The 23,364-nt window shown below is 48.4% G+C and overlaps 1 protein-coding gene across 5 annotated transcripts in view; it reads left to right on the plus strand.

The window, feature by feature from the left end:
* Window positions 1-23,364, plus strand: part of FAF2 (Fas associated factor family member 2) — a 176,346-nt gene that overhangs the window by 131,542 nt on the left and 21,440 nt on the right. Inside the window, exon 1 of one of the 5 annotated variants that reach the window (XM_077265685.1) lies at window positions 18,074-18,330. The exons of 1 other annotated variant lie outside the window; for it this stretch is intronic. In XM_077265685.1, the coding sequence (XP_077121800.1) occupies window positions 18,235-18,330 (96 nt within the window). In that variant the 5' untranslated portion in view covers window positions 18,074-18,234. Of the gene's footprint in view, window positions 1-18,073; window positions 18,331-18,477; window positions 18,644-23,364 lie in introns of those variants that run through there. 3 more of the 5 variants (XM_077265687.1, XM_077265686.1, XM_077265688.1) reach the window with 3 other exon arrangements.

Consider the following 23,364-nt stretch of genomic DNA (forward strand, 5'->3'; position numbering starts at 1 on the left):
GGATATATTTTATCCCCCTCTTCCATCGAGATGGATCCTGTCAAGGTTCAGGCTATTTGTGATTGGACGCAACCCTCTTCTCTTAAGAGTCTTCAGAAATTTTTGGGCTTTGCTAACTTTTATCGTCGATTTATTGCTGGTTTTTCTGATGTTGTTAAACCATTGACTGATTTGACTAAGAAGGGTGCTGATGTTGCTGATTGGTCCCCTGCTGCTGTGGAGGCCTTTCGGGAGCTTAAGCGCCGCTTTTCTTCCGCCCCTGTGTTGCGTCAGCCTGATGTTGCTCTTCCTTTTCAGGTTGAGGTCGACGCTTCTGAAATCGGAGCTGGGGCGGTTTTGTCGCAGAGAAGTTCCGACTGCTCCGTGATGAAACCTTGTGCTTTTTTTTCTCGTAAATTTTCGCCCGCCGAGCGGAATTATGATATTGGGAATCGGGAGCTTTTGGCCATGAAGTGGGCTTTTGAGGAGTGGCGTCATTGGCTTGAGGGGGCTAGACATCAGGTGGTGGTATTGACCGACCACAAAAATTTAATTTATCTTGAGTCCGCCAGACGCCTGAATCCTAGACAGGCGCGCTGGTCGTTGTTTTTCTCTCGGTTTAATTTTGTGGTGTCATACCTACCGGGTTCTAAGAATGTTAAGGCGGATGCCCTTTCTAGGAGTTTTGAGCCTGACTCCCCTGGTAATTCTGAACCTACAGGTATCCTTAAGGATGGAGTGATATTGTCTGCCGTTTCTCCAGACCTGCGGCGGGCCTTGCAGGAGTTTCAGGCGGATAGACCTGATCGTTGCCCACCTGGTAGACTGTTTGTTCCTGATGATTGGACCAGTAAAGTCATTTCTGAGGTTCATTCTTCTGCGTTGGCAGGTCATCCTGGAATCTTTGGTACCAGGGATTTGGTGGCAAGGTCCTTCTGGTGGCCTTCCCTGTCACGAGATGTACGAGGCTTTGTGCAGTCTTGTGACGTTTGTGCTCGGGCCAAGCCTTGTTGTTCTCGGGCTAGTGGATTGTTGTTGCCCTTGCCTATCCCGAAGAGGCCTTGGACGCACATCTCGATGGATTTTATTTCGGATCTTCCTGTTTCTCAGAAGATGTCTGTCATCTGGGTGGTGTGTGACCGTTTCTCTAAGATGGTCCATTTGGTTCCCCTGCCTAAGTTGCCTTCTTCTTCCGAGTTGGTTCCTCTGTTTTTTCAAAATGTGGTTCGTTTGCATGGTATTCCGGAGAATATCGTTTCTGACAGAGGAACCCAATTCGTGTCTAGATTTTGGCGGGCATTCTGTGCTAGGATGGGCATAGATTTGTCTTTCTCGTCTGCTTTCCATCCTCAGACTAATGGCCAGACCGAGCGGACGAATCAGACTTTGGAGACATATTTGAGGTGTTTTGTGTCTGCAGATCAGGATGATTGGGTTGCTTTTTTGCCTTTAGCGGAGTTTGCCCTCAATAATCGGGCCAGCTCTGCCACCTTGGTGTCTCCTTTTTTCTGTAATTCGGGGTTTCATCCTCGATTTTCCTCCGGTCAGGTGGAATCTTCGGATTGTCCTGGAGTGGATGCTGTGGTGGAGAGGTTGCATCAGATTTGGGGGCAGGTAGTGGACAATTTGAAGTTGTCCCAGGAGAAGACTCAGCTTTTTGCCAACCGCCGGCGTCGGGTTGGTCCTCGGCTTTGTGTCGGGGACTTGGTGTGGTTGTCTTCTCGTTTTGTCCCTATGAGGGTTTCTTCTCCTAAGTTTAAGCCTCGGTTCATCGGCCCGTACAAGATATTGGAGATTCTTAACCCTGTGTCCTTCCGTTTGGACCTCCCTGCATCTTTTTCTATTCATAATGTTTTTCATCGGTCATTATTGCGCAGGTATGAGGTACCGGTTGTGCCTTCCGTTGAGCCTCCTGCTCCGGTGTTGGTTGAGGGCGAGTTGGAGTACGTTGTGGAAAAAATCTTGGACTCTCGTGTTTCCAGACGGAAACTCCAGTATCTGGTCAAATGGAAGGGATACGGTCAGGAGGATAATTCTTGGGTGACTGCCTCTGATGTTCATGCCTCCGATCTGGTCCGTGCCTTTCATAGGGCTCATCCTGATCGCCCTGGTGGTTCTGGTGAGGGTTCGGTGCCCCCTCCTTGAGGGGGGGGTACTGTTGTGAAATTGGATTTTGGGCTCCCCCGGTGGCCACTGGTGGAATTGAACTGGTGTGCATCATCCCCTCTGTTCACCTGTTCCCATCAGGATGTGGGAGTCGCTATTTAACCTTGCTCCTCTGTCACTTCCATGCCGGTCAACATTGTAATCAGAAGCCTTTCTGTGCATGTTCCTGCTTCTAGACAACTCCCAGCTAAGTCGGACTTTTGTCCTTGTTTGTTTTTTGCATTTTGTTCCAGTTCACAGCTGCAGTTTCGTTTCTGTGTCTGGAAAGCTCTTGTGATCTGAAATTGCCACTCTGATGTTATGAGTTAATACTAGAGTCTTAAAGTAATTTCAGGATGGTATTTTGATAGGGTTTTCAGCTGACCATGAAAGTGCCCTTTCTGTCTTCCTGCTATCTAGTAAGCGGACCTCGATTTTGCTAAACCTATTTTCATACTACGTTTGTCATTTTCATCTAAAATCACCGCCAATATATGTGGGGGCCTCTGTCTGCCTTTCGGGGAAATTTCTCTAGAGGTGAGCCAGGACTGTATTTTCCTCTGCCAGGATTAGTTAGTCCTCCGGCTGGCGCTGAGCGTCTAGGGATAAAACGTAGGCACGCTACCCGGCTACTGTTAGTTGTGCGGCAGGTTTAGTTCATGGTCAGTTTAAGTTTCCATCCTTCCAAGAGCTAGTTCATATGTATGCTGGGCTATGTTCTCTTGCCATTGAGAACCATAACAGCCTGGCAAATGACCAATCCATCAGACTCAGGGCGGCACCTGAATCTACAAAAGCATTAACCGGGTAAGATGACAGGGAACAAATCAGGGTAACAGACAAAATGAACTTAGGCTGTAAAGTACCAATGGTGACAGATTTATCAACCTTTTTTTTGCGCTTAGAGCATGCTGAGATAACATGAGCTGAGTCACCACAGTAAAAGCACAACCCATTTTGCCGTCTATAATTTTGCCGTTCACTTCTGGTCAGAATTCTGTCACATTGCATAGATTCAGGTGTCTGTTCAGAAGACACCGCCAAATGGTGCACAGGTTTGCGCTCCCGCAAACGCCGATCAATCTGAATGGCCAGAGTCATTGACTCATTCAGACCTGCAGGCGTAGGGAACCCCACCATGACATTCTTAATGGCTTCAGAAAGACCTTCTCTGAAATTTGCAGCCAGGGCACACTCATTCCACTGAGTAAGCACCGACCATTTCCGAAATTTCTGGCAGTACACCTCTGCTTCATCTTGCCCCTGCGAGAGGGCCAATAACGTTTTTTCAGCCTGGTTCTCAAGATTAGGTTCCTCATAGAGCAATCCAAGGGCTAGAAAAAACGCATCTACACTAAGCAATGCAGGATCCCCTGGCGCCAATGCGAAGGCCCAATCTTGGGGGTCACCACGCAAAAAGGAAATGATAATCTTAACTTGCTGAACGGCATCACCAGAGGAACGAGGTTTCAAAGAAAGAAACAACTTACAATTGTTCCTAAAATTCAGGAACCTAGATCTATCTCCAGAAAACAACTCCGGAATAGGTATTCTAGGCTCTGACATAGGACTGTGAACAACAAAATCCTGAATACTTTGAACCCTAGCAGCAAGATGATCCAGACTGGAAGCCAAGCTCTGGACATCCATGTCAGCAGCTGAACTCAGAGTCACACCAAGATTAAGAGGAGGAGAGAAGCTAGCCACAGCAGGTAGACACACGGCAACGAAAAGAAAAAAATTCTCAAGGCTTCTTTTCTCCTGCTTCTGCCATGCAATTAACACTTTACTGGCCGGCTGTACTGTTATGATCCTTAGTGGCTGAGGATCACGAATAGACCAGCAAGTGAATAAACTAAGGACAAGCTCTAGGGAGATGGTAACTGGACTGATCGCAAATCTGAACCTATCCAAAACAACTAGAGGTAGCCGGTGAACGTGCCTAAAAAATTCCCAGACGTTTCGAGCCAGCCTGAGGAACTAGCTACCCCTAAAGAGAAAGAAAGACCTCGCTTGCCTCCAGAGAAATAATTCCCAAAGACACAGAAGCCCCCCACAAATATTAACGGTGAAGTAAGAAGAAGGCACATACGTAGGGATGAAATCAGATTCAGCAAAAGAGGCCCACTAGTACTAGAAAGCAGAAAATAGAGCAGGGATCTATGCGATCAATAAAAAACCCTTACAAAATATCCATCCTGAGATTACAAGAACCCACGCACCAACTAATGGTGTGTGGGGAGAAACTCAGTCCACTAGAGCATCCAGCAAGCAAGGAAATCACATTTTAGCAAGCTGGACAAGAAAACATGATAAACACTGCTGATCAAAAAAATGAGCATACAAAACTTAGCTTTGTCCTGGATGGACTGGGAGCAAGGTAGTCAGAAGGAATCTGAGTAGCACTGATTACATCGACAGCCGGCAACAAGTGGAAGTTAAGCAGAGCTATATAGGAACCTCCCAGAGGATAACGAACCAGCTGATAGCCAGAGACCAGCAGGATAACACACAAAGCCACCAGGGGGAGCCCAAAGCAAAAGTCACACCATACCACCAGTGACCACAAGAGGGAGCCCGAAAACAGAGTTCACAACAGGACACTGTATGTATCCCTGAGGATACATTGTAGGGACACTGTAGTTATCCCTGATGATACATTGTAGGGACACTGTAGTTGGCACTGAGGATACATTGTAGGGACACTGTAGTTATCCCTGAGGATACATTGTAGGGACACTGTAGTTGGCACTGAGGATACATTGTAGGGACACTGCAGTTATCCCTGAGGATACATTGTAGAGACACTAGTTGGCCCTGAGGATATATTGTTGTAGGGACGCTACAATAAAGCAACTTCAATCTTTGAAAGACGTTGTATTTAAACCGGCAAACAAGGGGGAGAATGTGGTGGTCTGGCCGTGTGTGAAATATGAGCGGGAGGTTTTCCGTCAGCTCAAAGATTCCTATACATTCCTCAGGCTGTCCTCCAATCCCACGGTCCCCTTTGTGCGGGATTTATATAACATTCTTGCTAGGTCCTTCGAGGAAAATACCATTACTAAACAGGTATTTGATGGATTAATGGTCAAGTCACCCAGGATCCCAACTGTTATGGACATGGTGGTTAGGAGCACCCGGAATGACCTGATGAGTAAACTAGTAATCGGAACAAGCTCTGGGAAAGTGGGAACTCTGCTGACCGCAAACTCTACTCCTATCACACACACTAGAAATAGCCGTGGAGCGTACCTAACTCTCCCTAGACGCCTCTTCACAGCCTAAGAGCTAACTACCCCTAAAGATAGAAATAGAAGCCTAACCTTGCCTCAGAGAAATTCCCCAAAGGTAAAGGCAGCCCCCCACATATATTGACTGTGAGTTAAGAGGAAAGTCACAAACACAGGAATGAAACAGGTTTTAGCAAAGGAGGCCAGACTTCACTAAATAGTCAGAGGATAGAAAAGGGAACTATGCGGTCAGCACAAAAGACTACAAAAAACCACGCAGAGTAAGCAAAAAGACTCCCCACACCGACTCACGGTGTGGAGGTGCCACTCTGCACCCCAGAGCTTCCAGCTAGCAAGGGAATATCATGATAGCAAGCTGGACTAAAAATTAGCAGTACTAAGAAATATATTTAAAGCAGTAACAACAAATGAACTAGCAAAGACTTAGCTTCTGCTGGAGTAGACAGGTCCTCAGAAAAGTCCAAGAGAGATCTGAACCAATACTGAAACATTGACAGCTGGCATGAAGTAACGATCTGAGTGGAGTTAAATAGGGAAGCCAGCATAGCAATAAACGAGAGCAGCTGACAAAACCAACCTCAGTGACCAGCAGTTCCTCTCAAAGCCACCAGAGGGAGTCCAAGAGCAGAACTAACCAAAGTACCATTCATGACCACAGGAGGGAGTCCGAGAACGGAATTCACAACACCCAACATTCTATTTGCTACCCAAGATCCACAAGGATGCCCTTGACCCCCCGGGGCGTCCTATTGTGTCCGGGATTGAGGGGATCTGCGATCCCGTCTGTCAATTTATTGACTATTATCTCAAGCCACTGGTTGAGACTTTACCATCCTATGTGAAGGACACTACGGACGTCCTGTCAAGGGTCGATGGCATCCTTGTGGACCATGACACAATTCTTGTCACAGCCGACGTCGAGAGTCTGTATATGTGCATTGAACACTCCCATGGGCTGGATGCTGTTTGCCGCTTCCTGGGGACCTCCGACCTGGACGGCCCTCTGTGTGAGCTCATCCTCGAGCTGTTGGATTACATCCTCACCCACAATTTTTTTGTCTTTAAGGATAATTTTTATTTACAGAAGCACGGCACAGCCATGGGCGCGGCGTGTGCGCCCTCATATGCAAACCTCTTCCTTGGCGCCTGGGAGAGGGGTATTTTTGGCAACGAGGGTCCACCGTCTGCTGCCCATGTGCTGTGCTGGTATCGCTATATCGACGATATTCTGTTTTTGTGGGGGGGATCTGTCCACCAGCTCGAGGATTTTATGAGGACTCTTAATGACAACATGCAAAATAAACGGCTTACATATGTTTTTAATGCGGTCACGGTTGACTTCTTGGATTCTGTCTGAAGGTCGAATCTGACCAGCGCATCCAGACGGATGTATTCAGGAAGCCATCCGCTGTTAATTCATTATTGCATGCTACCTCTGCTCACTATCCAGCTACGGTGAAGGCCGTCCCGGTTGGACAGTTCCTTAGGATGCAGTGAATTTGCTCCACTGAGGCCAAATTGGAGTCACAGGCAGGTGACCTGAAACAGAGGTTTATGGCTCGTGGCTATAGCTGCAGATCTGTTAAAGCGGGTTATGACTGTGCCCGGAGAACCCCACGGAGAGATCTACTGCACTCGACTACTCGACGTCGTGCTTGGGGTGACGGTGGACATATTAGATTTATCTCCACCTACAATCATGAGTGGGAGAGCATGCGCTCCATCCTTAAAAAGCATTGGCATGTCCTTCGGACTGAACCCCCTGTGTGCCGCCCTGGGCAGTTCCCCCCTCATGACTCCGAAAAGGTGTATGAATCTCAGTGACATGCTGGTTAGGAGCCACTACATTCCTGCTCCAACCAACATTTTTGGCACAGGCGGTCCGCGTCCGGGATCTATCCCATGTGGGCACTGTCTTGCCTGCGCCAATGTCCTGCGCTGTTCTGACTTTAGTTCAAGTGATGGCTCTAGAGTATTCCAAATAAGACAACGTATAACTTGTGGCACCACTAATGTGATATATTATGCCACTTGTCCATGTCCGAAAATATACTTTGGTCTTACCACCTGCGAACTGAGAGTCCGGGAGTGTACGGGAGCATGTGCGGGACATTGGCGCGGCCAGGACAGTGTCCATAATGACTGATTTAAAAACAATCCCCCGCCACTTTAGGCTACACCACAATTGCAATGAAAAACTACTTTCAGTTAGGGGGATCGATGCACTTCACCTTGGCATTAGAGGTGGTGATAATAAAAAACGTTTGGCGCAGGTTGAAACCAACTGGATTGTTCTGCTTGATACGCTGACTCCTAGAGGTCTTAACGAATCCTTGAGTTTTGCCCCTTATCTTTAGCATGTCCTGTGTAGCCCTCTGCTTTGTTCATGTAGTACCCCATCATTGTTCTGCCAGATTTCTTTTTGTTGTTTTTAATTATGTTTTTAATTTTCCTTTTCCTTTTATTATCAGTAAGACTTCCTACCCACGGTTCCTACTTTGACCTCCCCCCGCGCCATATGGAATTAATCTCCTATCACTCCTGACATCTGAAATTATGGACATCTTGTATGGATAGGAACCTGCTGCTTATTGCTCGTATCATGTGAACGGACTTCTATATACCCATATAATTTACTGCAGGACTGTATTTTTGCTGCACAGCTTTTATTATGTACGATACTGTGAATATATATGATAATACACCATTACTGTATTAGCGGTCGTTACTTTTTTCTTGCAGCATGTCCTCTCCCGTGACCGTGCGCATCGCGCTGTGCACGAGCGGCTCCGACATGTGGGTGGGCGTCTCTGTGCTTGGTGCGCTGTCTCTGGGATGTTTTCCCGGCGCGTGCGCACTTGGCTAGACGCCCGGCCTCCATGCTGGACCTGCCCGTCGCAGCGCGCATGCGCCACTAGTGCCACGGTGATAGGCTGGAGTGATACATGTGACCGGGGTCGGGGGGTATTAGAAGGTCCTGCACCACCTTATTCCACATCCCCTTGAGAAAGCGGCGTGTTAGTGCCGCGAAATGCGCGTCGGGGTTTCTTTTCTGGCGGCGCCCCCCCTCTTTCTTCTGGTAAGCCTGTTCTTTACCTTTGTTGCCATGTTATAGGTGGTTACTATTTCTTGTTTCAGTTCGTTGTGTGTTATTGGACTGCTTGATATATTACTTTCACTCAGGCTCACTAATTTTACTCTGCACATGGGGTTTTGTTACCTTTTGTTGTGCGGCTATTTATTAGTACTGGGGTAGCAAAGGGGCGGCAGCTCCCCTTCCGCGATTGATTGGAATACCTATACTATGTTGGATTACTGATTGTCATTTTTAATGTTTGTACCAATAAAGTTAATTGTTTACATTTATTATCATTGTATGCTCCTTGTTCTCCTGTTGTCATGTTGGACGCTGTTCAGACCAGGTTGTTCGACAGACAGCGGTAATTCCGCTTTTGACCACTATGCGCTCATTGGCGTCGGCTAGATTTTATCTAGCTGGTCCAGGGATAAATTACCTGGTGCTCGGATTGGAAGCTGGGCCATGCCCACTGCCTTTAAATAGTTCTCCTGAACATTGGGCGTCGCCGATTATAGCTTCTGTCTTGTGCATGTTATCTCGGTCTGGAGTGGTGAGCTAGTAGTTGGAGTATCGTTGCTGGTGGTGTATTTCCCTTTGTCTTATTTACTCCTTCCTATATTTGTATTTATTTTGCCCTGTGCATTTATAGTGTATTCCCGAGTGACTGCGGCGTGGTGTATATTTTCCGTTATCCTTGTCTGTGCTAACTGTGGGTATTGGTGTATTATCTCTTCACTGCGTGGTGGTTTCAGCCTAGGGTTGAAACAGGAGACAGGGAGAGGGTGGAGGCCTAGACATGCACACCATCAGTGTAAACTCTAGGTAGAGGGTCAGTCAGGATTTCCCTATTATGAGGGAAATTGCATGGGCCCGGGTTATTAGCTCTTGCCCACCTAGACTTCCCGTGACACCTGTCTTCAATTGTAGGGACACTGTAGTTGGTCCTGAGGATACATTGTAGAGGCACTGTAGTTATCCCTGAGGATACATTGTAGGGACACTGTAGTTATCCCTGAGGATACATTGTAGGGACACCAGCTAGTCCTGAGGATACATTGTAGTTATCCCTGAGGATACATTGTAGGGACACTGTAGTTATCCCTGAGGATACATTGTAGGGACACTAGCTAGTCCTGAGGATACATTGTAGGGACACTGTAGTTGGTCCTGAGGATACATTGTAGGGACACTGTAGTTGGCCCTGAGGATACATTGTAGGGACACCAGCTAGCCCTGAGGATACATTCTAGGGACACTGTAGTTGGCCCTGAGGATACATTGTAGGGACACTAGCTAGTCCTGAGGTTATATTGTAGGGACATTGTAGTTATCCCTGAGGATACATTGTAGGGACACTAGCTAGCCCTGAGGATATATTGTAGGGACATTGTAGTTATCCCTGAGGATACATTGCAGGGACACTAGCTAGCCCTGAGGATACATTGTAGGGATACTAGCTAGCCCTGATGATACATTGTAGGGACACTAGCTAGTCCTGAGGATACATTGTAGGGACACTAGCTAGTCCTGAGGATACATTGTAGGGACACTAGCTAGCCCTGAGGATATATTGTAGGGACACTAGCTAGTCCTGAGGATACATTGTAGGGACACTAGCTAGTCCTGAGGATACATTGTGGGGACACTAGCTAGCCCTGAGGATACATTGAAGGGACACTAGCTTGTCCTGAGGATACATTGTAGAGACACTAGCTAGCCCTGAGGATATATTGTAGGGACACTAGCTAGCCCTGAGGATACATTGTAGGGACACTATAGCTAGCCCTGAGGATACATTGTAGGGACACTAGCTAGCCCTGAGGATATATTGTAGGGACATTGTAGTTATCCCTGAGGATATATTGTAGGGACACTAGCTAGCCCTGAGGATACATTGTAGGGACACTATAGCTAGCCCTGAGGATACATTGTAGGGACACTAGCTAGTCCTGAGGATACATTGTAGGGACACTAGCTAGCCCTGAGGATACATTGTAGGGACACTAGCTAGTCCTGAGGATACATTGTAGGGACACTAGCTAGCCCTGAGGATACATTGTAGGGACACTAGCTAGCCCTGAGGATACATTGTAGGGACACTATAGCTAGCCCTGAGGATACATTGTAGGGACACTAGCTAGTCCTGAGGATACATTGTAGGGACACTATAGCTAGCCCTGAGGATATATTGTAGGGACACTATAGCTAGCCGAGGATACATTGTAGGGACACTATAGCTAGCCCTGAGGATACATTGTAGGGACACTATAGCTAGCCCTGAGGATACATTGTAGGGACACTAGGTAGTCCTGGGGATACATTGTGGACACTAGCTAGCCCTGAGGATACATTGTAGGGACACTAGCTAGCCCTGAGGATACATTGTAGGGACACTAGCTAGTCCTGAGGATACATTGTAGGGACACTAGCTAGTCCTGAGGATACATTGTAGGGACACTAGCTAGCCCTGAGGATACATTGTAGGGACACTAGCTAGCCCTGAGGATACATTGTAGGGACACTATAGCTAGCCCTGAGGATACATTGTACGGACACTAGCTAGTCCTGAGGATACATTGTAGGGACACTATAGCTAGCCCTGAGGATACATTGTAGGGACACTATAGCTAGCCCTGAGGATACATTGTAGGGACACTAGGTAGTCCTGAGGATACATTGTAAGGACACTAGCTAGCCCTGAGGATAAATTGTAGGGACACTAGCTAGTCCTGAGGATACATTGTAGGGACACTAGCTAGCCCTGAGGATACATTGTAGGGACACTAGCTAGTCCTGAGGATACATTGTAGGGACACTAGCTAGTCCTGAGGATACATTGTAGGGACACTAGCTAGCCCTGAGGATACATTGTAGGGACACTATAGCTAGCTCTGAGGATACATTGTAGGGACACTATAGCTAGCCCTGAGGATACGTTGTAGGGACACTAGCTAGCCCTGAGGATACATTGTAGGGACTCTAGCTAGCCCTGAGGATACATTGTAGGGACACTATAGCTAGCCCTGAGGATACATTGTAGGGACACTAGCTAGTCCTGAGGATACATAGTAGGGACACTATAGCTAGCCCTGAGGATACATTGTAGGGACACTAGCTAGCCCTGAGGATACATTGTAGGGACACTATAGCTAGCCCTGAGGATACATTGTAGGGACACTAGCTAGTCCTGAGGATACATTGTAGGGACACTATAGCTAGCCCTGAGGATATATTGTAGGGACACTATAGCTAGCCGAGGATACATTGTAGGGACACTATAGCTAGCCCTGAGGATACATTGTAGGGACACTATAGCTAGCCCTGAGGATACATTGTAGGGAGACTAGGTAGTCCTGGGGATACATTGTGGACACTAGCTAGCCCTGAGGATACATTGTAGGGACACTAGCTAGTCCTGAGGATACATTGTAGGGACACTATAGCTAGTCCTGAGGATACATTGTAGGGACACTATAGCTAGTCCTGAGGATACATTGTAAGGACACTAGCTAGCCCTGAGGATAAATTGTAGGGACACTAGCTAGTCCTGAGGATACATTGTAGGGACACTAGCTAGCCCTGAGGATACATTGTAGGGACACTAGCTAGTCCTGAGGATACATTGTAGGGACACTAGCTAGTCCTGAGGATACATTGTAGGGACACTAGCTAGCCCTGAGGATACATTGTAGGGACACTATAGCTAGCTCTGAGGATACATTGTAGGGACACTATAGCTAGCCCTGAGGATACGTTGTAGGGACACTAGCTAGCCCTGAGGATACATTGTAGGGACTCTAGCTAGCCCTGAGGATACATTGTAGGGACACTATAGCTAGCCCTGAGGATACATTGTAGGGACACTAGCTAGTCCTGAGGATACATAGTAGGGACACTATAGCTAGCCCTGAGGATACATTGTAGGGACACTAGCTAGCCCTGAGCATACATTGTAGGGACACTATAGCTAGCCCTGAGGATACATTGTAGGGACACTAGCTAGTCCTGAGGATACATTGTAGGGACACTATAGCTAGCCCTGAGGATATATTGTAGGGACACTATAGCTAGCCGAGGATACATTGTAGGGACACTATAGCTAGCCCTGAGGATACATTGTAGGGACACTATAGCTAGCCCTGAGGATACATTGTAGGGACACTAGGTAGTCCTGAGGATACATTGTAGGGACACTAGCTAGCCCAGAGGATACATTGTAGGGACACTAGCTAGCCCTGAGGATACATTGTAGGGACACTAGCTAGCCCTGAGGATACATTGTAGGGACACTATAGCTAGCCCTGAGGATACATTGTAGGGACACTAGCTAGTCCTGAGGATACATTGTAGGGACACTATAGCTAGCCCTGAGGATACATTGTAGGGACACTAGCTAGCCCTGAGGATACATTGTAGGGACACTAGCTAGCCCTGAGGATACATTGTAGGGACACTATAGCTAGCCCTGAGGATACATTGTAGGGACACTATAGCTAGCCCTGAGGATACATTGTAGGAAAACTAGGTAGTCCTGAGGATACATTGTAGGGACACTGGCTAGCCCTGAGGATACATTGTAGGGACACTAGCTAGTCCTGAGGATACATTGTAGGGACACTAGCTAGTCCTGAGGATACATTGTAGGGACACTAGCTAGTCTTGAGGATACATTGTAGGAAAACTAGGTAGTCCTGAGGATACATTGTAGGGACACTGGCTAGCCCTGAGGATACATTGTAGGGACACTAGCTAGTCCTGAGGATACATTGTAGGGACACTAGCTAGTCCTGAGGATACATTGTAGGGACACTAGCTAGTCCTGAGGATACATTGTAGGGACACTAGCTAGTCCTGAGGATACATTGTAGGGACACTAGCTAACCCTGAGGATACATTGTAGGGACACTATAGCTAGCCCTGAGGATACATTGTAGGGACACTATAGCTAGCCCTGAGGATACGTTGTAGGGACACTAGCTAGCCCTGAGGATATATTGTAGGGACACTAGCTAGCCCTGAGGATACATTGTAGGGACACTAGCTAGTCCTGAGGATACATTGTAGGGACACTATAGCTAGCCGTGAGGATACATTGTAGGGACACTAGCTAGCCCTGAGGATACATTGTAGGGACACTATAGCTAGCCCTGAGGATACATTGTAGGGACACTATAGCTAGCCCTGAGGATACATTGTAGGGACACTAGGTAGTCCTGAGGATACATTGTAGGGACACTAGCTAGCCCAGAGGATACATTGTAGGGACACTAGCTAGCCCTGAGGATACATTGTAGGGACACTAGCTAGCCCTGAGGATACATTGTAGGGACACTAGCTAGCCCTGAGGATACATTGTAGGGACACTATAGCTAGCCCTGAGGATACATTGTAGGGACACTAGCTAGTCCTGAGGATACATTGTAGGGACACTATAGCTAGCCCTGAGGATACATTGTAGGGACACTAGCTAGCCCTGAGGATACATTGTAGGGACACTAGCTAGCCCTGAGGATACATTGTAGGGACACTATAGCTAGCCCTGAGGATACATTGTAGGGACACTATAGCTAGCCCTGAGGATACATTGTAGGAAAACTAGGTAGTCCTGAGGATACATTGTAGGGACACTGGCTAGCCCTGAGGATACATTGTAGGGACACTAGCTAGTCCTGAGGATACATTGTAGGGACACTAGCTAGTCCTGAGGATACATTGTAGGGACACTAGCTAGTCTTGAGGATACATTGTAGGAAAACTAGGTAGTCCTGAGGATACATTGTAGGGACACTGGCTAGCCCTGAGGATACATTGTAGGGACACTAGCTAGTCCTGAGGATACATTGTAGGGACACTAGCTAGTCCTGAGGATACATTGTACGGACACTAGCTAGTCCTGAGGATACATTGTAGGGACACTAGCTAGTCCTGAGGATACATTGTAGGGACACTATAGCTAACCCTGAGGATACATTGTAGGGACACTATAGCTAGCCCTGAGGATACATTGTAGGGACACTATAGCTAGCCCTGAGGATACGTTGTAGGGACACTAGCTAGCCCTGAGGATTCATTGTAGGGACACTAGCTAACCCTGAGGATACATTGTAGGGACACTATAGCTAGCCCTGAGGATACATTGTAGGGACACTAGCTAGCCCTGAGGATACATTGTAGGGACACTAGCTAGTCCTGAGGATACATTGTAGGGACACTATAGCTAGCCCTGAGGATACATTGTAGGGACACTAGCTAGCCCTGAGGATACATTGTAGGGACACTAGCTAGTCCTGAGGATACATTGTAGGGACACTATAGCTAGCCGTGAGGATACATTGTAGGGACACTAGCTAGCCCTGAGGATACATTGTAGGGACACTATAGCTAGCCCTGAGGATACATTGTAGGGACACTATAGCTAGCCCTGAGGATACATTGTAGGGACACTAGGTAGTCCTGAGGATACATTGTAGGGACACTAGCTAGCCCAGAGGATACATTGTAGGGACACTAGCTAGCCCTGAGGATACATTGTAGGGACACTAGCTAGCCCTGAGGATACATTGTAGGGACACTAGCTAGCCCTGAGGATACATTGTAGGGACACTATAGCTAGCCCTGAGGATACATTGTAGGGACACTAGCTAGTCCTGAGGATACATTGTAGGGACACTAGCTAGCCCTGAGGATACATTGTAGGGACACTAGCTAGCCCTGAGGATACATTGTAGGGACACTATAGCTAGCCCTGAGGATACATTGTAGGGACACTATAGCTAGCCCTGAGGATACATTGTAGGAAAACTAGGTAGTCCTGAGGATACATTGTAGGGACACTGGCTAGCCCTGAGGATACATTGTAGGGACACTAGCTAGTCCTGAGGATACATTGTAGGGACACTAGCTAGTCCTGAGGATACATTGTAGGGACACTAGCTAGTCTTGAGGATACATTGTAGGAAAACTAGGTAGTCCTGAGGATACATTGTAGGGACACTGGCTAGCCCTGAGGATACATTGTAGGGACACTAGCTAGTCCTGAGGATACATTGTAGGGACACTAGCTAGTCCTGAGGATACATTGTAGGGACACTAGCTAGTCCAGAGGATACATTGTAGGGACACTAGCTAGTCCTGAGGATACATTGTAGGGACACTAGCTAGTCCTGAGGATACATTGTACGGACACTAGCTAGTCCTGAGGATACATTGTAGGGACACTAGCTAGTCCTGAGGATACATTGTAGGGACACTATAGCTAACCCTGAGGATACATTGTAGGGACACTATAGCTAGCCCTGAGGATACATTGTAGGGACACTATAGCTAGCCCTGAGGATACGTTGTAGGGACACTAGCTAACCCTGAGGATACATTGTAGGGACACTAGCTAGTCCTGAGGATACATTGTAGGGACACTATAGCTAGCCCTGAGGATACATTGTAGGGACACTAGCTAGCCCTGAGGATACATTGTAGGGACACTATAGCTAGCCCTGAGGATACATTGTAGGGACACTATAGCTAGCCCTGAGGATACATTGTAGGGACACTAGCTAACCCTGAGGATACATTGTAGGGACACTATAGCTAGCCCTGAGGATACGTTGTAGGGACACTAGCTAGCCCTGAGGATTCATTGTAGGGACACTAGCTAACCCTGAGGATACATTGTAGGGACACTATAGCTAGCCCTGAGGATACATTGTAGGGACACTAGCTAGCCCTGAGGATACATTGTAGGGACACTAGCTAGTCCTGAGGATACATTGTAGGGACACTATAGCTAGCCCTGAGGATACATTGTAGGGACACTAGCTAGCCCTGAGGATACATTGTAGGGACACTAGCTAGTCCTGAGGATACATTGTAGGGACACTATAGCTAGCCGTGAGGATACATTGTAGGGACACTAGCTAGCCCTGAGGATACATTGTAGGGACACTATAGCTAGCCCTGAGGATACATTGTAGGGACACTATAGCTAGCCCTGAGGATACATTGTAGGGACACTAGGTAGTCCTGAGGATACATTGTAGGGACACTAGCTAGCCCAGAGGATACATTGTAGGGACACTAGCTAGCCCTGAGGATACATTGTAGGGACACTAGCTAGCCCTGAGGATACATTGTAGGGACACTAGCTAGCCCTGAGGATACATTGTAGGGACACTATAGCTAGCCCTGAGGATACATTGTAGGGACACTAGCTAGTCCTGAGGATACATTGTAGGGACACTAGCTAGCCCTGAGGATACATTGTAGGGACACTAGCTAGCCCTGAGGATACATTGTAGGGACACTATAGCTAGCCCTGAGGATACATTGTAGGGACACTATAGCTAGCCCTGAGGATACATTGTAGGAAAACTAGGTAGTCCTGAGGATACATTGTAGGGACACTGGCTAGCCCTGAGGATACATTGTAGGGACACTAGCTAGTCCTGAGGATACATTGTAGGGACACTAGCTAGTCCTGAGGATACATTGTAGGGACACTAGCTAGTCTTGAGGATACATTGTAGGAAAACTAGGTAGTCCTGAGGATACATTGTAGGGACACTGGCTAGCCCTGAGGATACATTGTAGGGACACTAGCTAGTCCTGAGGATACATTGTAGGGACACTAGCTAGTCCTGAGGATACATTGTAGGGACACTAGCTAGTCCAGAGGATACATTGTAGGGACACTAGCTAGTCCTGAGGATACATTGTAGGGACACTAGCTAGTCCTGAGGATACATTGTACGGACACTAGCTAGTCCTGAGGATACATTGTAGGGACACTAGCTAGTCCTGAGGATACATTGTAGGGACACTATAGCTAACCCTGAGGATACATTGTAGGGACACTATAGCTAGCCCTGAGGATACATTGTAGGGACACTATAGCTAGCCCTGAGGATACGTTGTAGGGACACTAGCTAACCCTGAGGATACATTGTAGGGACACTAGCTAGTCCTGAGGATACATTGTAGGGACACTATAGCTAGCCCTGAGGATACATTGTAGGGACACTAGCTAGCCCTGAGGATACATTGTAGGGACACTATAGCTAGCCCTGAGGATACATTGTAGGGACACTATAGCTAGCCCTGAGGATACATTGTAGGGACACTAGCTAACCCTGAGGATACATTGTAGGGACACTATAGCTAGCCCTGAGGATACATTGTAGGGACACTAGCTAGCCCTGAGGATACATTGTAGGGACACTAGCTAGTCCTGAGGATACATTGTAGGGACACTATAGCTAGCCCTGAGGATACATTGTAGGGACACTATAGCTAGCCCTGAGGATACATTGTAGGGACACTAGCTAACCCTGAGGATACATTGTAGGGACACTATAGCTAGCCCTGAGGATACATTGTAGGGACACTAGCTAGCCCTGAGGATACATTGTAGGGACACTAGCTAGCCCTGAGGATACATTGTAGGGACACTATAGCTAGCCCTGAGGATACATTGTAGGGACACTATAGCTAGCCGTGAGGATACATTGTAGGGACACTAGCTAGCCCTGAGGATACATTGTAGGGACACTATAGCTAGCCCTGAGGGGGTGCAGTTGGCAACTCCTTCAGCTATTAGCTGTAATAGTTTCTACACACAGAACCCGCTTTCAGTTACTCTGACTGTACCCTACAGTGCCGCTGCCGCACACAGTGACCATAGCTTTGGCCGCCGGCCGGTCGCTTTTACAGCCGGGGCAAGATGGCCGCTGCACGCCGGAACTCCATCCCAGGATGCCCACGAATGCTGCTCGTAATTTCCGGTGAATGGGAGTGACGGGTCAGAAGGCGGAGGGGAAGATGGCGGCGCCGGAGGAGCGGGAGTTGAGCCAGGAGCAGACCGAGAAGCTGCTGCAGTTTCAGGTAGACGGCGGTGGGGAGGTCGGAGACCCAGTGTGTGCAGGGCCACCATGTGTGGTGCTGGACGGGACAGTCCGCAATGGCGGCAGCGGCCTGGCCTGCTTTGTATGGAGTGTGCAGGGATGAGTTGTAGAATGCAGGAGGGGGCAGCGCCGCGGTTTCCCGGCCATGGTGGCACGGGGGCGGCGTGCTCGCCGTGTGTGGTGCGCAGACCGTTGGGCCGTTACTCGGTGACAAACAGGCGGCCACTCCGGACAGGTGAGGAGGGTCCCTGTCCCATCATTAACCACAGCAGCGCGGACACGAAGGTGATAAGGTACAGCCGGGGAGGAAAGATGGCTGCCCACATGTGGCTGCTCCGGCCCCTTCCCCCAGGAGCAGTAGTGCCAGCAGTCGGCTGGATTACCAGGTGTCGGAGTATAGGAATGCACGTGATCTCCTGAGGTTACTGTGATCTCCTGAGGTTACTGTGATCTCCTGAGGTTACTGTGGTCAGGCGCCTTTTGCAGCAGATCCGACTCTCTGAATTGCTATTGCACTTATATAAAGTCCTAGACCTGAGCTCTTTATTCGCCTTTTGTACAGCTCTCATTAGGGGTCTTTTCAGCACTGAAAAAATGAAGATTCCTGTAGGGTAGTGGGAGTTGTGCACCCCCATTTTATCCTTTCCTCCACTTTAATCTAGGAAAGACCCCGGGCTGTTTGACCACTAACCCTGTTGTAGGGTGCACTGGGGGTCTGCGTACCAGCAGGTGTCAGTGACTGTGGGTATATTGTGATAGTATTTGTAAATTGGCTGCTCGTGAAGGGGTTAAAGACTGGAGCATTCCAGTATATTTCCAGGGAGTTTTCAGGCTTATCAGACTTTTGATCCAGCAGATCCAGTACTTCAGGACCACTCACGTGCTCTATTCTGCCACGGGATAGTGCTGCTTCATGATGGCCGCATCGGTTTGTTACCTGCATCCTTCGGGGCTGAGCGAGGCTCGTATGGTGTTACCTGCATCCTTCGGGGCTGAGCGAGGCTCGTATGGTGTTACCTGCACCCCTTGGGGCTGAGCGAGGCTCGTATGGTGCTATCTGCACCCCTCGGGGCTGAGCGAGGCTCGTATGGTGTTACCTGCACCCCTCGGGGCTGAGCGAGGCTCATATGGTGTTACATGCACCCCTCGGGCTAAGCGAGGCTCGTATGGTGTTACCTGCACCCTCTGAGCTGAGCGAGGCTCGTATGGTGTTACCTGCACCCTTCGGGGCTGAGCGACGCTCGTATGGTGTTACCTGCACCCCTCGGGGCTGAGCGAGGCTCGTATGGTGTTACCTGCACCCCTCGGGCTAAGCGAGGCTCGTATGGTGTTACCTGCACCCTTCGGGGCTGAGCGAGGCTCATGGTGTTACCTGCACCCCTCGGGGCTGAGCGAGGCTCGTATGGTGTTACCTGCACCCTTTGGGGCTGAGCGAGGCTCGTATGGTGTTACCTGCACCCCTCGGGGCTGAGCGAGGCTCGTATGGTGTTACCTGCACCCTTCGGGGCTGAGCGAGGCTCATATAATGTTACCTGCACCCCTCGGGGCTGAGCGAGGCTTTTATGGTGTTACCTGCACCCCTCGGGGCTGAACGAGGCTCGTATGATGTTACCTGCACCCCTCGGGGCTGAGCGAGGCTCGTATGGTGTTACCTGCACCCTCGGGGCTGAGCGAGGCTCGTATGGTGTTACCTGCACCCTTCGGGGCTGAGCGAGGCTCGTATGGTGTTACCTGCACCCCTCGGGGCTGAGCGAGGCTCGTATGATGTTACCTGCACCCTTCAGGGCTGAGCGAGGCTCATATAATGTTACCTGCACCCCTCGGGGCTGAGCGAGGCTTTTATGGTGTTACCTGCACCCCTCGGGGCTGAACGAGGCTCGTATGGTGTTACCTGCACCCCTTGGGGCTGAGCGAGGCTCGTATGGTGTTACCTGCACCCCTCGGGGCTGAGCGAGGCTCGTATGGTGTCACCTGCACCCCTTGGGGCTGAGCGAGGCTCGTATGGTGTTACATGCCATGCACCACTCGGGCTAAGCAAGGCTCGTATGGTGTTACCTGCACCCCTCGGGGCTGAGCGAGGCTCGTATGGTGTTACCTGCACCCTTCGGGGCTGAGCGAGGCTTGTATGGTGTTACCTGCACCCCTCGGGGCTGAGCAAGGCTTGTATGGTGTTACCTGCACCCTTCGGGGCTGAGCGAGGCTCGTATTGTTACTCATGGAGAAGCCATATATTCCACACAAAAGGACAGTAATTACAGGTTGTGGTCCAGATCTTCAGGAGATGGAAACCTTGTTATGTAGCCACCTGCTCAGTGTAGGGAGAGTATACAGTCAGTATTTTATTACTGTGGGCCAATTGCCAAGACCATGCATAGTACAGAAGTGTACAGTAGAAGCACAAGATAGACAGATCCGGCCACATTAATATGGATACCCTTAAAGGATCTATACGGACATGTAGGTCATAGGATATCTTCCAGAGAAATCCAATTTTTTCTTATATGTAAATAAGCTGTTCAGGACTACGGGCCGGACATTGATCTGCATGAGAATCTGCCTCCAGTAATAGGTAATATGTAATGGTGTTTGTAATAAATCCGAATAAAAGGGAAGCTACACAGATCCAAGATAAAATCAATAAATCTTTATTATGATAAATATTAAAAAATCAGTAACATACTGGTTAATAAGGGGAGCAGAGTGAAGACTGGGCAGGTATGTTACTAATATTCATCAACTCATGATATATGGTAGATCACAGGTAAACTTAAATGCAAGAGCAAAGATGTGCAAAGTGGATCACTACAGCTATATACATAGCGATAAAGGGTAAATAAAGCCATCTAGGGGGCAGATGGAGATCAAAAGCAGCAGCCAGATGGAAAAGTGCTTGTGCATGGAAGTAAATGTACACATAGCTGCAGGAAGTAAGCGTCAAAATTGGATAAATACAAACCACTATTGTACAAGTATAAAGCAACGATCATATTATATGCTGTGTGCATGTACCAATAATACTAAAGTGCCCTAGTGCAAATAAATGGGTTCCCAAGAACCAGTGCACCAGCTCTATTGTGTGCAGGAAATGCAGAGTATATTGTAACCAGTCCAAAAAGTATCCATCCAAATAAAGTGCGTCTGCTAGAGGAGGAGAAAAAGTCAATCAAATGAGAGTAGATTATACATGTAAGCAAACAGTTGCATAAAGGCTCTGTGAAAATTAAAAATGCAATACCAGGGTGGATTACACCACACAGACAAGTACCCCGACGTGCGTTTCGCAATCTTCCTGGGGGGGTCAAGGTGTTTGTAATTTCAGTTCTGCTGAAGAAATATAAATATATAGATTTCTTTGGGATAAGACATCAGATGACGGATATCAAGGTTTAATTTTATTGAGATTCCTATGACCTGCATGCTCATATAGGTGCCTTGACAGTACTGGCAGATTTCTTTTATAATGAATGTGATTGTGAGAGTAGAATTATTTGTAGACCCGCACCTCCAATAGTCCTTATTAACTTCTGAGGTGGCCGCTCTTCAGTCCTGCTCAATTAGGCAGATTTTCATTGTAGCTTACACCTCAGAGACCCTGAAATGATCTTATCTAGGGTGTCACTCTCACCCCCATGCTTTATACTGCAGCTGTTTGCACAGCCTGATGTGTACATGAACATGTGTGGGGGGCTCATTTTTCTTAAGGTACCTTCACACTAAGCGACTTTGCAGCGAGAACGACGACGATCCGTGACGTTGCAGCGTCCTGGATAGCGATCTCGTTGTGTTTGACACGCAGCAGCGATCAGGATCCCGCTGTGATATCGCTGGTCGGAGCTAGAAGTCCAGAACTTTATTTAGTCGCTGATCACCCGCTGACATCGCTGGATCGGTGTGTGTGACGCCAATCCAGCGATGCGTTCACTTGTAACCAGGGTAAATATCGGGATACTAAGCGCAGGGCCGCACTTAGTAACCCGATATTTACCCTGGTTACCATTGTAAAAGTAAAGAAAAAAACAGTACATACTCACATTCTGATGTCTGTCACGTCCCCCGGCGTCCACAGGGTTACGCGCTGCTGCTCAGAGCTTCCTGCACTGACTGTGTCAGCGCCGGCCATAAAGCAGAGCACAGCAGTGACGTCACCGCTGTGCTCTGCTTTACTGCCGGTGCTGACACAGTCAGTGCAGGAAGCTCTGAGCAGCAGAGCGTAACCCTGTGGACGCCGGGGGACGTGACAGACATCAGAATGTGAGTATGTACTGTTTTTTTTTTTTTTTTTTACTTTTACAATGGTAACCAGGGTAAATATCGGGTTACTAAGCGTGGCCCTGCGCTTAGTAACCCGATGTTTACCCTGGTTACCCGGGTGCTGCAGGGGGACTTCGGCATCGTTGAAGACTGTTTCAACGATGCTGAAGTCGTTCCCCTGATCGTTGGTCGCTGGAGAGAGCTGTCTGTGTGACAGCTCCCCAGCGACCACACAATGACTTACCAACGATCACGGCCAGGTCGTATCGCTGGTCGTGATCGTTGGTAAGGCTACGTTCACATTTGCGTTGTGCGCCGCAGCGTCGGCGCCGCAACGCACAACGCAAATAAAAACGCAGCAAAACGCATGCACAACGCTGCGTTTTGCGCCGCATGCGTCGTTTTTTTCATTGAATTTGGACGCAGCAAAAATGCAACTTGCTGCGTCCTCTGCGCACCGACGCGGGCGCCGCAGCGATGCATGCGGCGCAAAACGCAAGTGCGCCGCATGTCCATGCGCCCCCATGTTAAATATAGGGGCGCATGACGCATGCGGCGCCGCTGCGGCGCCCGACGCTGCGGCGAGGACCGCAAATGTGAACGTAGCCTAAGTCATTTAGTGTAACGGTACCTTTAGGCCATGTGCACACGTTAAGTATTTTTCGCGTTTTTTTCGCGTTTTTTCGCTATAAAAACGCGAAAAAAACGCTTACATATGCCTCCTATTATTTTAAGTGTATTCCGCATTTTTTGTGCAAATGTA

Source organism: Ranitomeya variabilis, chromosome 5 (assembly GCF_051348905.1).
Source record: "Ranitomeya variabilis isolate aRanVar5 chromosome 5, aRanVar5.hap1, whole genome shotgun sequence".
Lineage (NCBI taxonomy): Eukaryota > Metazoa > Chordata > Amphibia > Anura > Dendrobatidae > Ranitomeya > Ranitomeya variabilis.